Here is a 17841-nt window from a genome sequence, read left to right as displayed (position 1 = left end):
TTTCGCCTTCGTAGCCATTGACTGCCAACTTCGGATGAATTTATGTGCCATTTCCTGCACAAAGGCTTCATCTGGCCTCCAAAAGGGGAACTTTGTGCATTGTAATGCATTGTGCAATGTAATTCTCCGCAATGGCCAACAACATGAGGGACACAGGATATAAATTCACTACAATAGAACAAGACCTTCATATCCTCAAAAGAGTCGAAAAAAGTAATGACAGAATACGAAAATTTATTCATTTTCCTCGACCAGCATTTTAACAAAGATAAGAACTTAAATGACATTATTGATTAAAAAAAAAGCCCCTTGTACGAACAGATTGTATTTCTATTACAAGAATCTATTCCCCTCACCAATATATTCTTAAAAATTTCCAACCTCAAATTAATAAGCACTCCCACCTCCTCTACAACTAATACACTTCCCTTCCTTCCCCTCGCCGCCAGTACCTCTAATTCAATGCAACCAATAGACCCATAGCCACACCCACTCTAATATCGCTCCCTCCAACGGCATCTCACCATTACAATACGCGCAGCAGTACACTTTCCTCTTTCTCTCCCACCAATAGCAGCTCCCCTCCAAGTACTACAAACAAGCCCATAGTCACGCCTTCACAAACAGATCCCCCTCCAACACAAACCTACAGCTATAACACTCGTAGTAAGAAGTCGACAGTTGTCAATGACTTTTAGCTCAACGTAACAAGTTACCCTCACCATCGTCGAATGGTAAGTATACACGATTTCCACTTAAACATTTTATTATGATTATTTCACACAATTAACACCATGTTTCTGGTTTCCTTTTACAGATTCAACTGTCACATTGCCTTTTGACTAGAATGTCAATAAACCCATATTCTTAACAACGTTTTAGCATCGCATCAAATTGAGATGGTTCATAGAGGTCCAATTTAAACATCGTTCATCAACCTTCAACTATAACTTCGTATTTTTTCATCAAAGTGAACCACAACTTCACCATATGCCATTGACTTTCGACTTTTATCTCATGTAAACAAATAATTACTGGTCACTTGACCATCCTTCGACATTATTTTATTCAACATTTTTTTTAATAAATACGATTTTGATCGTCATTTTCGTCATTTTCTAATTGTAACTGCTGGCTGGTGAACATAATTTTATAGCAGTCTTACCACTTATTTATAACAGACTGTTGCTTTGTTCATTTTAATTATAACAGTAGCCTTCTAATGTGAATATTGCAAATACTTTCACCAATTGTAAACTCCTCACTCATTGCAATATCTTTAAAACCAACATTGTACAAGTCTTTTACTATACGTTAATTTTAGTTCAAGTCTCTCCAAGGCTTTTTAAAAATTAGTTTTATTTTATTTATATGTAAATCAGGTGCCTGATTTTATTTCAAGGTTAAGGCAATGGCTGATGATGCTTATATACAAGGCAAAACATGTACCATTTTAGTTAAAATGTCATTGTAAATCAACAAAGACAAGACTTATTGTATTGATTAGATGGTCAAATTAATAACTTAACTTATTGTTATTATTCCAATCAAATATCATCAATACGGATCAAAAATGATATTTATCACATGTAAGATCCCACACTTTCCTGCATGAACAGGGAATATGGTACACACCTGCATTGAAGAGAGGGTCCTGAGGGTCCTTAGCTGAGTGTAACTGTGGGAATATTTTTGTTGATGTGATGATGGTCTTGATGTGATTTAAAACGCTGGCAGTTCAGCCTATAATCACCGAGATGTATGGAAGGAATGCCTTTCTCTCACATGTCTCTTCCTGTTTCTCCTCAGATTGTGGAGGCAGCTCCACAGCCTTTCTGATTTCTACTTTACTACATCCACTAGCTTGTAAAGCCATGGTACAGGTTTGGTTGACACAATTTCTTGGCTTGATCAGATGACATCCTCATCATCACCCGTTTCTATTTAGGGTCATGGTTGCAGTTGTTACTGTGATAGCAGTCAGTATATGTAGGTTTCTTTAACACTGTTTTGCCTAGATGGTATCCTTCTGTCTTCACAAGCATGCTCAAGCATCCTCCACTGTGAACTGGATTTCTTTCTTCTTTTATTAAATTTTTTTTTTTTCATGAATGATGTTGAGATTCAGGAGAAACTCAAGCAGTTTATCTTCTCCGTGTGGCCATAAGACGAAAGTGTCATTGTCATTATAATCCATTCCCCTCATCCATCTCCTGTCCGGCTGCATGACTAAATGATTAGTGTGCTGGTCCTTGGTCCTGGGGGTCTCCGATTCAATTCCATTCGTGTCAGGGATTTTAACCTTCATTGGTAATTCCGATAATTCGAATTGCCGTCTTCATCATTAGAATTGTTCATAGGCAGGGCCCCATCCTCACAGATGCACTGTGTCAATTTAGAGTTAAAATTTTTTTATGTTTGTTCCGTATTGAATAGAGAAATATACATTATTAAATAGAAGGAGGGATCCACCTTTCAATACTCCGTTTTAAAGCTGAACCAAATAAGTTACAACATGTTCATTTGGGACCGGTTTCAACACATTTGAAGTGTCATCAACAGCCAATTAGCAAAGCAGTGCAAAAATTAAGTCATAAAGATCTGAAAACAACTAACACAATGATCACAGACAAAAAATTAACACTATTTTGTGCCGGAGCAATTCCAGATTGATGTTCATAACACAATGATCACAGTCAAAAGAGTAAAAGGAACACCACTATTTCGTGCCAAAACAAATCCAGTTGAAGTTCATAAGCAGGTCTAGTACAATCCTGTTATGCCGCGTTCACATATGAAGACATATGAAGGTGTTGTATTTGAGATTGGTAACGAGTTAAAAGACTTGAAGGATAACTTGTTATGAAATTGAACTTGTGATATGCAGTTGCTAGCAACAACTATACATAACTGCACTGGCCATCTGCCTTGGTAGGTGTTCTATTTACCAACTGATGAGCCCAGTTTAGCACACTGGGGCAAAACGTTGGCAACCAGGAATGAGTTAGGTGGAAAATTTATAATGTCCAATAACGGACCAACTATATTGGTATTATATATTTACTCATTCGGGACAAATATTTCAGGTTCCCTATGGGAATCTACAGCTGTATCATCTGATGGCCAGGTAGGCATAAATTTTTAGAAATGAGACAAAGTCTCTCATAGTGCATTGGCACTGCGGGTGGCTTCAAGTAGCCTACGCAGTGGTCTCCACGATATGCACTTGCCATGTGTCTTGGTAGGTTTGCTATTTACCAACTGATGAGCCCAATTTAGCACGCTGGAGCAAAATGCTGGCAACCAGGAAGGAGTTAGCTGGAAAATGTATAATGTCCAATAACGGACAAACTATATTGGTATTATAACATACCACTTAGTCGAGCAGCTCTTCTTCTTTCTCCCAAGTCTTCCCAGCCTAAACTTTGCAACATTTTTGTAACTCTACTCTTTTGTTGGAAATCACCTAGAACAAATTGAGCTGCTTTCCTTTGGATTGTTTCCAGTATTTGAATCAAGTAATCTTGGCAAGGGTCCCATACACTGGAAACATACTCTATTTGGGGTCTTACCAGAGACTTGTATGACCGCTCCTTTACATCCTTACTACAACCCTCTGTTGTAACTACAAAGACGCACACACGAGATGCTGTCAATTGTGTACACTCTAACGAACATCTATCTTGAGCAAAGAATAATAATTATAAGAAGAAGACTGCTATATTAGCATGTCAACCAACTACCAACACAATAAAATCACAACATGAGTTCACACACTCGACTAACGACTTTCACTAACAAGTCTCACTAACAATTCTACACCATCTCTTTATATACCTTGCCTGGCCAGGCTTCTAGAAAAGTATGACACAACATGTTTTCTCAAGTCTTCTCGAGTCTCCAATAACCTATGTACAAATGGATCGAACATTCTATAAACCTCTAGTGAGAAAGGTGCATTGTTCTAGACTATTACCCTATGTTGCACAACATTATGTTGGATTTATAATCATATGTACAGGTAATAATAAATTATATACCTACTATTAATTACATGTTCTTACATTAAATAAAGTCATATTAATATACTGTACATACAGCAGACGTCTGTGACATAACCTCACATGTTTTGTACACAACACTGATACTACAACACTCAAATAATAAATGATATGACCACAATTTATACCAAATAAAGTCTGTATATAACTGTGTAAATAATAAAATAATAATAATAATAATATTAATAATAATAAATGTAAACAACTCCATAGCCACACCTCCCAAGTAATAATAATAATAATAATAATAATAATAATAATAATAATAATAATAATAATAATAATAATAATAATAATAATAATAATAATAATAATAATAATTAAAAACAAACAAGAATGCGTCGTGTGGTTACAAAGTGGGCGCTTATTTGGGGAGACGGAGGGATTTGCAGTTGCTATACAAGACCAAGTAATAGCTACAAACAATTACAAAAATACATCATCAAAGACACCAGCGTACTCTCCGACAAACTGCTGTAGTGACAGACAAAACAGTCACCCATAACTGGTAAACAAGAAAACTGGGACGACTTTCATTATTGACATCGCTATCCCCAATGACACCAACATTGACAGGAAGTACAGTGAAAAAATCTCCAAGTTCAAAGAACTTGCAGAAGAGATAAAGAGGATCTGGAAGATGAAACTGGTACAAATAGTTCCTGTGATTCTGTCAGTCAACGGCCTCATTCCACATACATTTCACAAGAGTCTGCGAGAACTGGCTCTTCCACCAAACATCTACAAAATTATGCAACATTCTGTCCTCCTGTCAACATGCAACATTGTGCGATCGTTCCTCTCGCAAGAATGAAGATCCCGTGATCTACAGTTTTGTATATACCTGTACATCAACGTTTGTATTATAATGTGTAAATACTTTAATTATGTAAGGCACTTGGTGCATCCCGTGTCCCATTACTACCCATATTTCCTGTGGAGAAGTGTATGAATAATAATAATAATAATAATAATAATAATAATAATAATAATAATAATAATAATAACAAAAATGTATGTTGGGTATTCAGCCCGAAGGCTGGTCTGATCCTCCACAGTTCCACCAAAGGCTATCATAGACAGTCTAGGCGTCACTGAAGAGGCATACTAGGGAAATGAGGAGTGAGCTAGTTTCCCGTTGCTTTAATTCCTTCTAATCGAGCTCGATATTTTCACTATTTACTCATGAGTTTAGAAAATTGTTTCCAAGTTATACTAGTCCATTACACTTGCATCACCCCTAAACGCCCTCATAACCATGTGCAGAGATATGTACCCTTTATTTACAGTCCCATTTATGTGATTATCCCAATGAAGATCTTTCCTTATATTAAGACATAGGTACTTACAGTCATCCCCATATGGAACTTTCATCCCATCAATGCAGTAATTAAAACTGAGAGGACTTTTCCTATTTGTGAAACTCACAATCTGACTTTTATCACTATACCATTGCCTGCTATCCTTCTCACAACATTATCAAGGTCATTTTGAAGTTGCTCACAATCTTGTAACTTATTTATTACTCTATACAGAATAATGTAATCTGCAAATGCCTTATCTCTGATTCCACTTCTTTACTCATATCATTTATATATAAAAGAAAACATAAAGGTCCAATAATACTGCCTTGAGGAATCCCCCTCTTAATTATTACAGGGTCAGATACAGCCTCGCGCACTCTAATTCTCTGAGGTCTATTTTCTGGAAATACCGGGCGAGTTGGCCGTGCGCGTAGAGGCGTGCGGCTGTGAGCTTGCATCCGGGAGATAGTAGGTTCGAATCCCACTATCAGCAGCCCTGAAGATGGTTTTCCGTGGTTTCCCATTTTCACACCAGGCAAATGCTGGGGCTGCACCTTAATAAAGGCCATGGCCGCTTCCTTCCAACTCCTAGGCCTTTCCTATCCCATCGTCGCCATAAGACCCATCTGTGTCGGTGCGACGTAAAGCCCCTAGCAAAAAAAATATTTTCTGGAAATATAGCAACTCATTCAGTCATTCTTTTGTCTTGTCCAATTGCACTCATTTTTGCCAGTAGTCTCCCATGATCTACCCTATCAAATGCCTTAGACAGGTCAATCTCGATACAGTCCATTTGACCTTCTGAATCCAAGATATCTGCTATATATTGCTGGAATCCTATAAATTGAGCTTCAGTGGATTAATCTTTCCTAAAACCGAACTGCTTTCTATCGAACCAGTTATTAATTTTGTAAACATGTCTAATATAATCAGAAAGGATGCTTTCCCAAAGCCTACATGTAATGCATGTCAACTGACTGGCCTGTAATTTTCAGCTTTATGTCGATATCACCCTTTCCTTTGTACACAGGGACTATTATAGCAACTGTCCATTCATTTGGTATAGCTCCTTCATGCAAACAATAATCAAATAAGTACTTCAGATATGGTACTATATCCCAACCCATTGTCTTTAGTACTGTGTATCCCCAGAAATCTTATCAATTCCAGCTGCTTTTCTAGTTTTCAACTTTTGTATCTTATTGTAAATGTCATTGTTATCATAGGTAAATTTTAATACTCTTTGGCATTAGTCACCTCCTCTATCTGGACATTATCCTTCTAACCAACAATCTTTACATACTGCTGACTGAATACTTCTGCCTTTTGAAGATCCTCACATACACACTCCTCTTGTTCATTAATGATTCCTGGAATGTCCTTCTTGGAACCTGTTTCTACCTTAAAGTACCTCTGCATACCCTTCCATTTTTCACTAAAATTTGTATGACTGCCAATTATGCTTGCCATCGTGTTATCCTTGCTTGATGCTTGATGATTATGGTGCTTGTTGTTTAGAGGGGCCTAACGTCTAAGTCATCGGCCCCCACGTCATCCTTAGCTGACGTCTTTGCTAGATTCAATTTCCTATTAAGTTCCTTCAATTTATTTCCCCTTACTTCCACAGCCATTTCTAACTCTATTTCTTTCCAATCTGCAGCCCCTTCTTAGTCTCTTTATTTCTCTGTTATAATAAATAAACAACTAAAGGACTAGAAAGCAACTGGACCAGATGACATACCAGCAGAACTTCTCAAGGGAATAGGAGAAAGAATGAAACAACAACTGTATAATATCATTGAAAGATGCTATTACAGTGGCAAAATTCCTGGAGACTTTACTAAAAGTAGGACAGTTACTTTACCAAAGATAGGAAATGCTACTGACCGTTCCAACTGTAGAACACTAACATTGCTATCGCATGCATCCAAAATACTGCTTAATGTAATTAAGAACAGGATTAAAAAGAAAATTGAACAATATACATCGCAAGATCAGTTTGGTTTTACAACGGGGAAGGGGACAAAAGAAGCTCTTCTAGCATTAAGAACTATTCTAGAAAGAAGACTGAGTGTTAACAGGAAAACATACATTTCATTTGTGGATATAGAGAAAGCCCGTGACAAAGTAAACTGGGAACAACTCTGGAACATGAAGAATATAGGACTGGACTGGAGGGACAGAAGACTCATTTTACTCCTGTACAAAAATCAAAGCACAATAATAGAAATCAATGGTAATGTTAAGACAGCATCCATTAGAAGAGGAGTGAGACAAGGTTGTGCGCTATCTCCATTTTTATTCAACATGTTCATTGAGGAGGCCATATCAAAACTTAAGCAAAAAACCAAAAGAATTAAAATTAATGGACAACAAATCCACTGTATAAGGTTTGCCACTGACATTGCATTAATTGCAGATTCAGAGAGGGAAATAAGTAAAATGCTACGGGTTTTAACATCAACACTACCAGAAACAAAATTAAAACTGAACACCTTGAAAACAAAAGTATTAGTTGTCAAGAAATCAACTGAGGAAATACCAATAAACATTAAGGTATGTGATGAAACTGTAGAACAAGTAAGTCAATTTTGCTACTTGGGAAGCATTAGCACTCTGGACAACAGGTGCACCTAATTAGGAGGAGGATTGCTCTAGCTAAACAAGCCTTCAGTAACAAGAAACAACTTCTGACAAGCAGGAACATTAACATTAAAATTAGTAAAGAATTTGCCAAAATGTTTGTGTGAAGTGTTTTGTTGTATGATTATGAAACATGGGTCTTAGCAAAACAGGATATAAAACGCCTGGAAGCAAATGAAATGTGGATATGGAGGAGGATACTGAAAATTAATTGGACAGAGAAAAAGTCAAACAATACGGTCCTTAAGGAAATAGACGAAACAAGGGAATTGATCAACACTGTAGAAAAGAGGAAAACCAAATTCCTTGGCCACATACTGCGAAATAACACATTCCTCATGACTATGCTGGAAGGAAAAGTTCTGAGTAAGAAGGGAAGAGGAAGGGCGAGGAAGAAGTATCTGGATTCCGTGATGGACAGGATGAATTTGAAAAAATATGTTGACTTGAAACGCGAGCAGAGGAGAGACAAATGTGGTTGCAGCGACAAGGATATGAATGAATGAATGAATAATAAAGTGGGTCTTTACCATTCCTTACCACCTTTAAAGGTACAAACCTGGTTTTGCATTCCTCAACAATTGCTTTAAGCCCATCACAGAGTCTGTTTACATTTTTATTAATCGTTTTCCACCGATAATAAATATATTTCGATACATTATTTTCTCACACAGTCCTATTGGTTGTTTCTACGTTTTCATCTTCAGAGCATTCGCATTGTAATTAAGGTTGTCGTATATTCCTCCTTTCCATAAAACATCAGGTATGTCAAGGTAACAGGTATATGATATGTTCAAAGAATAGTTCTGTATGGTAAATTCTCTCGTGTTTCAATCACCATCATCAGTCACTACATTTGTCAACTCCAAAAACACATCTTCATCCAAGACACCATTGAGATAGGCTGTAGTGACATCGTAGTAATGAATAGTCCAGCTCCATGGCTAAATAGTTTTGCATGCTGGCCTTTGGTCACAGGGGTCCTGGGTTTGATTCCTGGCAGGGTCAGGAATTTTAACCATAATTAACTTCATCATCATTTCATCCTCATCACGACGCACAGGTCGCCTACGGGTGTCAAATCAAAAGACCTGCAACTGGCGAGCCGAACTTGTCCTCGGACACTCCCGGCACTAAAAGCCATACGCCATTTCATTACTAATGAATATTCATCCTGTTCTGTGCTGCATATGTGATGGCCATACGAATTCAACCCAGTGGAGCTGAGCAACTGGGGCAAAAGTTTTGTGATAATCCTTCCCATAACGTTGGAAGTATCCTTTTGCAATGATCCAAGCTTTTCTTTTCTCTAAACGTCTGCCCTTTCTGTATTGTGTAGAATGAATTGATTTCGACATACATCTTTGGCTTGGTATGAACTTGACTTCCCTTACCAAAGCTTCCAGCCATTCATGTGATTGCACACCGGACGAAGCCTGCATGTTAGAGGCCTCAGTTAAATATGCAAAGTCTGTCTTCTCTTCATTGTTGTGATTCATCAGTGATCAGTCACCACAGTCAAAATACGGGGCTTTCCTAGTTGTCCGATGTAAATCTTGCGTCTTTTTCCAGGTCGCTTCACCAAGAAAATCTTTCTGGTAACGATCTGCTGCGAAGTCGTCATGTTGATTTAAGATTTTGGCATTTATACCTTGTCCTTGAGAATGATTGAAATTGATTTTGAAGAACAACTTGTCTGCAACTATCATCATTCATTGGATTGTACTGTTCTCGTGTAGTCACTTATACGACTTATATTACATTTAAAGTCGCTTCTTCTGGCTTGAAATCACCATATTCATTACTTGGCTGCATAGCCAACTTCTCCAGGAACTTGACATCTCTTTACACTTCGATCTTGCCCTTGTTCGGAATCCAGACCTAATACCCCTTGGTTTCCATGTTGTTTCCCACGAAGATTCCTTTCATAGAGTGAGGCTCAAGCTGGCCAAGTTCAGTTTCCGTCCCTCTTCGAGTTTTGCAAAAGCATTAATGTCCTTACAAACATGAGCTGTGCAGCCACTGTCAACACACCAGGTATCACAATCTGCATTATTCCTAACTAGAAATGCCTGAGTCTACATTGTGTCTCTCAGAACATACAAACACGCAGTCAGCACTATTGGCAGATTATTCACTAGTTTTCTTTGGTGCTCTGCACTCTCTTTTACTATGATATATTTTTCCACAGTTGAAGTATTTTATCCATTTGTCCTTTGACTTTTCATCATGACCTTGATCATCTTGATGATTATTTTTTGTGGCCTTACCGTGACCATCACGTTCTGCAGCAAACTTCGACTAGCATCTTTGCATGGATAAAGCTCCTTGCTGATTTTAATTAATAGAATCTCTGGAGTCGGCAAATCATTTTGGAATGAAATGGCACAGCGAAAGTTTTCAAAATTTTCCAGCAAGCTCCGTAGAAACATAACAGCCAATAGGTCATGATTTATTTCTACCTTCATTTCTGTCAACTTGTGTACGATATAAAAAATTTGACAGGTGCGCTCATATGCATCATAGCCTTCTTGCATTTTCAATGAGATTAATTGGTTTAAAAGGAGTGCCTTAAACGCTGGTCTTCTAGATTGGTAAATCTCTTCCAACCCAACCCATACCATGCACAAGGTTTCACACTCGTTTACCCATTTGATTTCGGATGGGTGCATAGCAAGAATGATTCCTGATTATGCTTTTAAGTCATTTTCCACCCTTGGCTGTACAGTTGTGGCATTGTCCGCCATCACTCCAGGCTTTGTTTTATTCCTGTTGATGTAGCCCCAAGCAGATACAGACTGTTCACATCTGAATTTTTCAGGTATCACAGTTCTCTTCATTCAACACTTGAAATTTCATACCATTGGCATTCATTTCTCAACATGCGACGATCTTCAAAGGAAAAAACTTAACTTGGAGACTTGCATGATTTGCATGCACAACAGAAATTTATTATTGTATCGTATTTTACAAATATTCTGGTCCCATAACCTCAAGTAAATTGTGACAGGCTATTGCATAGTACAGGAAGTAAGATGATGCTATTTATCTTGTAAAAATTGTATTCAGCAATGTAGTAGGTTACATTAATTTACACCGGGCGAGTTGGCCGTGCGTGTAGAGGCGCGCGGCTGTGAGCTTGCATTCGGGAGATAGAAGGTTCGAATCCCACTATCGGCAGCCCTGAAGATGGTTTTCCGTGGTTTCCCATTTTCACACCAGGCAAATGCTGGGGCTGTACCTTAATTAAGGCCACGGCTGCTTCCTTCCAACTCCTAGGCCTTTCCTATCCCATCGTCGCCATAAGACCTATCTGTGTCGGTGCGACGTAAAGCCCGTAGCAAAAAACATTAATTTGCACACAATAATTATAAAGAAGTGAATGTTGGAACAAGTGAAGCATTAAAAATGAATTCATTGTGAACTGCATCCTTTGGTGGCACTGGTCAGGAATCACTGGTAGAGTTGGATTGCTCTTTACGTATTTTCAATAATAATAATAATAATAATAATGATGATGATGATGATGATGATGATGATGATGATATGGTAAGACAGACTGTAGGAAACCTAAATGTTTCGTGAAGACCTTGCTCTCCTTACTCAGACTGTCCTAATGAAGATTTGAAATCAATATTACCATTGTTTTATTGTTCAAATGTTACCCTCAGTCATCACCGGGTCACTATGCACCATTGTACATAGTTTATTTTGCCGTATTTGCATGAAAGTCTGATCAGCCAACCTTGTACTTGTAATGATGAAGTTTGATAAAACCACATAATTCAGAAACTTTCTAAATTGTAAGATTAACTAACATTTTAAAGGAAGAGATTTTACTCCAAGTGAGGAAAATTCTGGTTTGCTGCAAAGAACTGGCAAGTTGAACCTGGAGTAATGGGCGGTCTGTAGTGGGAAGGTTTGTATGTAGATTCACTGGATAATGGGATGTGATAGAGTAAGTTGGTATGGATTGGAGAACTGTCAGACCAGTTCAAGGACCAATGGGAAAAAATCTTCTAATTTTCCAACATTTTCTCTCAGTGTTCTTACAAAATTATTGATTGAAGGAGACTGTCCATCAAGTGAGAGACTGTAGAGACTGTAATTTTGAAACCATTTTGTGTCAGAATTGGTTTTAATGGCTGCTCATCCATATTCTTTTCATACATTTAATAGCTCCAAAATGGTTCAATAGTTTGTTGATCATAGCTTTCAGCGTTGGTATAGAGTAAGAAATTAATTTGTTTGCATGTACCGGTGTGTAAGTGATTCTATTATTTTACTGTCTGATTGACTTTTTCAATTACAACTGTATGTTGTTTAATGACAATAAAATTTATTTTATTCTCTTCTATTTTCTGTTTAGATCTTTATGCCAGATGTATTTTTCATATTGAAGTGATAATATTTTGTTATTTCAGTTATGGGTTAGACGACTTATGAGGTTCTGTGCCCTTGTTAGTCTTCTCTCTGTCAGTCTCAACACTCCTAAGACATTTGAGAAGCATCCACCACTTCAGTACGTCACATTTTGTTGTGACCTTATTGTTACTTTTCTTTTCACTGCTGAGATGATAGCCAAGATGCACATCCGTGGTATACTAAAGGTAAGTTACAGATATGAAATCTTGCATATTTAGAACAGTTTGTGATATCTTGTATCCAACCTTGCCCATTCATTTCCTCCAGAGAACATGCTAGTCTACAGCATCATCCAAACCTAGGCTCTTCTTACTTTCAGATTAATGAAGTTAATGTGAAAAATTTAAATAATATTGTCCTGCAGTATGTTTTATTTTTTCCATTCTCATCCTGGTAAATCATTCTTCCCTGTTATTTTTCTCTTCCAGCTTGACTATGTTGTCTATGTTTTGTCAATCTTGAGATGGTGTTTTAAGTTAACTGCTGGTTTCAGAATACTCAGATTTCTAATTTGTGTATGTACTTTCCTTAGAAATTCTGTGTCTGTGGCTAATGCAGACACGAGTCAGAAAAAAAAAAAATTAAAAAAAATAAAAATAATGGTATTTCTGCATTTTATTTTAATGTTTTACATTGGTAGAAATTTTCTTTACATTTTGAAGATCTTTATTTTCTCCACTCGTACAGGTTCACAGGGAGCATTAAGACACTAGTTTTGTCAGAGTTAGAGTTCTGTAGATTTGTTTCAAGGATAAATTTAGCTGCAGCAATACCCATGGCCCCAAGAAATTTTGCATCCCTACCGTATTTTGCAAATTGTTGGTATGTACTTGCCTGAAAATGAGAGCAGTTTCCATCTTGCATCTCATTAACAAATTTGTGTCAAACATCTTTGTAATCCAATTATACAGTTAAGATGTGTAAACCATTGTGTGCTTAAGATGATTGAAAATAATTTTTAATCCTTACAAGGGCTATGAACGAGCTCTTCACTGAGCACTTAGAAGCAGGACTACAAGAATAAATAAATAAATAAATAAATAATAAAAGGAAGTATGTGTGTGTGATGCTCAGCCAAATCAACCACACGCAGAGATCTGAAATTCTTAACTTAGGTAGATGTAAAAGGGTCCGAATGCACCTTGAAGCTGTATTTTTCATTCTTGCATGGGAGTTTTGACAAAAACCAGCGAAAAATGAGTGTTGGGATATGACATTGTGCTTTTACCAGGATAGAATGTATTCATTCACTGTCAATAGGTAACGTACGTAGGCAAGTCAATAAGTATCTGAAATTTTGCTCTAATTGTCTTTAGGTTTGCTCTATGGCATTGTGTGCTCACCAACCGCTAGATGGCATCCATTGTCTACATCTATGGTAGGTTTCAGCGTTATCAGATCAGTACAACTTGTGCTGTTTTGACATCAAGATGACCGTGCCACTGTCTGTTTGCACCAAGGAAGAACAGCGTTCTGTAATCCGTTTTTTGTGGTCTGAGGGTGTACCAGGAGCAGAAATTCATAGAAGACTTTCAGCACAATACAAGGACAATGTTTTGCCACAGCGAAGTGTTTATCAGTGGATTGAACAGTTCAAAATGGGTTGCACGAGTGTGAAGGATGAGGAAAGATCCGGGCGTCCATCTGCAGCCGTAACTGATGCCAATATTGAACAAGTGCGTGATATGATCCTGAATAACAGAGGAGTGACTGTTGATGACGTGGCGTACCATATGCACATTAGTCATGGTTCTGCATATGAAATCATGCATAACAGGCTACTTTCACAAAGTCTGTTCAAGATGGGTTCCAAAACATCTCAATGAAGAGCATAAGCACAATCATGTGAGAATCTGTCAGCACCTACTGGACCATCATGCTAACGAAGGTGGAACATTTCATCACTGGAGATGAAACATGGGTTCACCACTTTGAACCAGAGAGCAAACATCAGAGCATGGAATGGAAGCATCCTGAATCCCCAGTCGAAAAGAAATTCAAGAGTCATCCTTCTGCAGGAAAAGTGATGCTCACAGTGTTTGGGGATTTACGGGTCAATCGTGGAACATTATCAGGAAAAGAGGGAAACAGTGAACGTTACAGTGATACGCTGGTAAACAAGCTGAAACCTGCAATTCGCAACAAACGCAGAGGTCAATTGTCGGAAGGATTTCTTTCGTTGCATGACAATGTGCGCCCACATACCGCTGCCCACACCGCTCAGACTCTTCAGATGGTGCGTTTTGAGGTGTTGGAGCAACCTGCGTACAGTCCGGATCTCGCCCCGTCGGATTACCATCTGTTTGGTCCACTTAAAAATGCTCTAAGTGGCTGTCGATTCAGCTCCGATTAACAGGTGAAGGAAGCAGTGCATATGTGCGCAACCAAAAACCTTTTTTTGCAGAGGGTATCAGAAATCTTGTGAAACTGTGAACATTGTGCATTGAAAAGCAGGGTGACTACGTTGAAAAATTATAATAAAAAGTGTGTACTCTTTTTGTTATACATTATAAAAGTTGATTGCAGGTACTTATTGACTTGCCCTCATAAATTGCTCTTTCTCTCTGCTTCTTATTAAGATTCATTTACTGTCTGTGTTCTGTTTGTATTTTATGACATATTCATGATAATCTCTTTAATTCATTGAGTTATATGATTTGTCCTATATTGATTTAATGCAAACTATTTAATTTAAAATATCTCTTTTTAGGGTGAAGTCCCATATCTTAAGGATCATTGGTGCCAGTTTGATGCAAGCATGGTTTTCTTTTTATGGGTGTCTGTCATCCTCCAGATGTTTGAAATGTTAGGAATTGTTCCAAGGTTTAGCTATCTGTCAATTCTGCGAGCCCCACGTCCACTCATCATGATACGTTTCATCAGAGTCTTCCTCAAGTTTTCCATGCCGAAGTCAAGAATAAATCAGATATTCAAGTGAGTATATCTCTCTGTCACATTTTAGCTATTGTATTTTTTCTTTAGGGTAGTCAGACTCGTGTACATTTATCCTATTTTTGTTTGTTGTACATTTCTTCTGTCCCAGAATTACTTGCAATATTGGAATGTTTGTCATATAAACCAATAATTTGACTAATGTAGTAACAGATAGTGCATTTTCAATAAGGTTATTACTTATGTTTTCAGTCACTTGCACAGTGTGATGTGAATCTAGGAGACTTGGGATAAAAGCAATATTAAAGTCGTCAAATTTGTAAATGTCACATGCGCTATCTTGTCAAAAGTATCTGAACACCCTTCCGATCATGTAACCTATAGCCTAGATGTCACTACAACCACTGCTGCTGCTGTAAAAGGCAGCTGATAGTTTAATGTTGTTTATTGCTACAAGATACGTGCAGAATGGTTGGAATAAGGTAGCTTAGTAACTTGCAACGTAGAATGGTTATTGGTTGCCACATCTGCAAGCAGTTATTCAAGGCCATTTCCACCCTTCTCAAGTTGAGCAGGGCAACTTTTGGAGATGTAATTGCGACTTGGTAACAGGAAGACACAAGCACAACAAAACCATGACCAGGTAGGTCACACATGTTGACTGACTGCATTGAAGAAGCTAATATTGGAGAATCGCAGGACATTGTGTGATACCACCTGTGAATTCTGCGGTGCCACTAATTTTGCAGTTAATACCATGTCTATAAGATATGATGACTTGGGTTCAAGTCTTGGGCACCTTCCCATAAGCTGCACACTTTGTCAGTAAATGCTAAGTGCCACATTCGGTGGTCTAAAGATGCCACCACTGGTCCGCGGCCTACTGGAGATGTGGTATTTGGAGTGAAAAGTCATGCTGTACCATGTGGCAGTCAGATGGGAGGGTTTGGGGTGTGGCAAATGATACATACCAGTCTGTACAGTGCCAACAGTGAAATTTGGTAGTGGTGAGATGACAGTGTGGTAGTGTTTTTCTTGAGTGGAACCTGGTCCTGTTATAATACTACAGAGCATGTTAAAAACGGAAGGATACAAGGACTTTTGATCAGTAGCGTATTGTGTATGATAGAGGACCTGTTCAGAGGTGATCACTTGTATTTTCCAGCATGATAATGCTCCCTGCCGTAAAGCAGAGGATGTTTGTGAGTAGTTTGTGGACAATATGGTTCTGAAAATGGACTGGCAAGCCCAGGGCCCCATGTTTGATCCTATCAAACACAACTAGAATGGCAACTTCATTTGAGACCCTAATGACTTACACAGCTGACTACATTCGCTACAGTGCTGCAGGAAGAATGGTCTGCCATTTCCCTGGAGATGTTCCGACATTAAGTAGATAGATTCCTCCCTCAGAGTTTGAGTGATAATAATGGCCAAGGATGGCTCCAGTATTAATGTACACTAGTGGGCAGTATATCTGAGGAACATTTTCATGGCAGTTTCGAGTAGGTGTTTGGATACTTCTGATCAGAGAGAGAGAGAGTTTTTTTCTCCTGTACCTTATAAATGTTTCATTTAATGACCATGCTTTGATTCAGCTGAGGATACAGTACTGTGCAGTCAAATACATCTTTTGCTATTTTGTTACTTTGTATGCCTTATTTTCTAACCCTCCCTAAGGGTGTAGCTAGCATCATGTAGCTAGGTTCTTGACAACCTGCCTCTGCGAGTCAATGACCTGGGCATGAAGACTTGCTTCCTGCAGGTTTTCTCCAGTTTGGTCTTTAGTTGATCCACTTATCTCACTGGAAAACGTCCTCTGGGCCCTCGGCCAGTGACTTTCCCTTCAGTGATTGTCTTCTCCAGTTCACTGGGTCTTCTGATAATCTCACCGAAGTAGCTGTTGCTGTTTGATAAATGTCGATGGCCTTATATTGATATTGAGCACTTCAGGATTGGCTCGTTCATTCAGTGTTCTGTCCAAAATATTCACAATATCATTCTATTATTTTGTACCACCACATTTCCAATGAGTCGATCCTGCAGTGATCATTCATCTTCAAGGTCCAGGTTTCTGCTTCATAGGTGGCATGGAAAAAATTAGTGGGTACAGTAATGGAGGTGCCTTTCCATATGCGAGTAAGCTTTGTTGTTGAATTCCTGGACATCATGATGTGCCTGTGGACCTCTGGTTCGTAGTCCCCAGTGTTAGAGACAAGAGATCCGAGGTACTCAAACCAGGTAACCACTTCATAGTTAGCAACCCTCACAATGTCAGGCAGGTTGTTGTTAGTACAATTTATAATCATCACTTACGTCTTCACGGTATCAGTTTGAAATCCATACATACACTCTTCCATGTTCGTCTATCCTTTCTGTGATAGTTTGTAGTTCATGCTGCTTTTTTGTAATTATCAAGAGTGTCATCTGCATGTCGAAGATGACTTATTTGTCTGTCTCTAACTTCATTGTTACCATTCCAGTCTTCAAGTACCTCACTCATGATATACTCACTG

General features: G+C 38.2%; 1 protein-coding gene across 2 annotated transcripts in view; it reads left to right on the top strand.

Annotated features, from left to right (window-relative positions):
• Positions 1–17841, top strand: part of na (sodium leak channel non-selective protein na) — a 711066-nt gene that overhangs the window by 89763 nt on the left and 603462 nt on the right. For both annotated transcript variants that reach the window (XM_067148870.2, XM_067148869.2), the window contains exons 3-4: positions 12433–12618; positions 15144–15367. In XM_067148870.2, coding sequence (XP_067004971.1) covers positions 12433–12618; positions 15144–15367 — 410 coding nt within the window. The remainder of the gene's footprint in view (positions 1–12432; positions 12619–15143; positions 15368–17841) is intronic.

This window comes from Anabrus simplex, chromosome 1 (genome assembly GCF_040414725.1).
Source record: "Anabrus simplex isolate iqAnaSimp1 chromosome 1, ASM4041472v1, whole genome shotgun sequence".
Lineage (NCBI taxonomy): Eukaryota > Metazoa > Arthropoda > Insecta > Orthoptera > Tettigoniidae > Anabrus > Anabrus simplex.
This window is presented reverse-complemented; position numbering and strand designations above follow the sequence as displayed.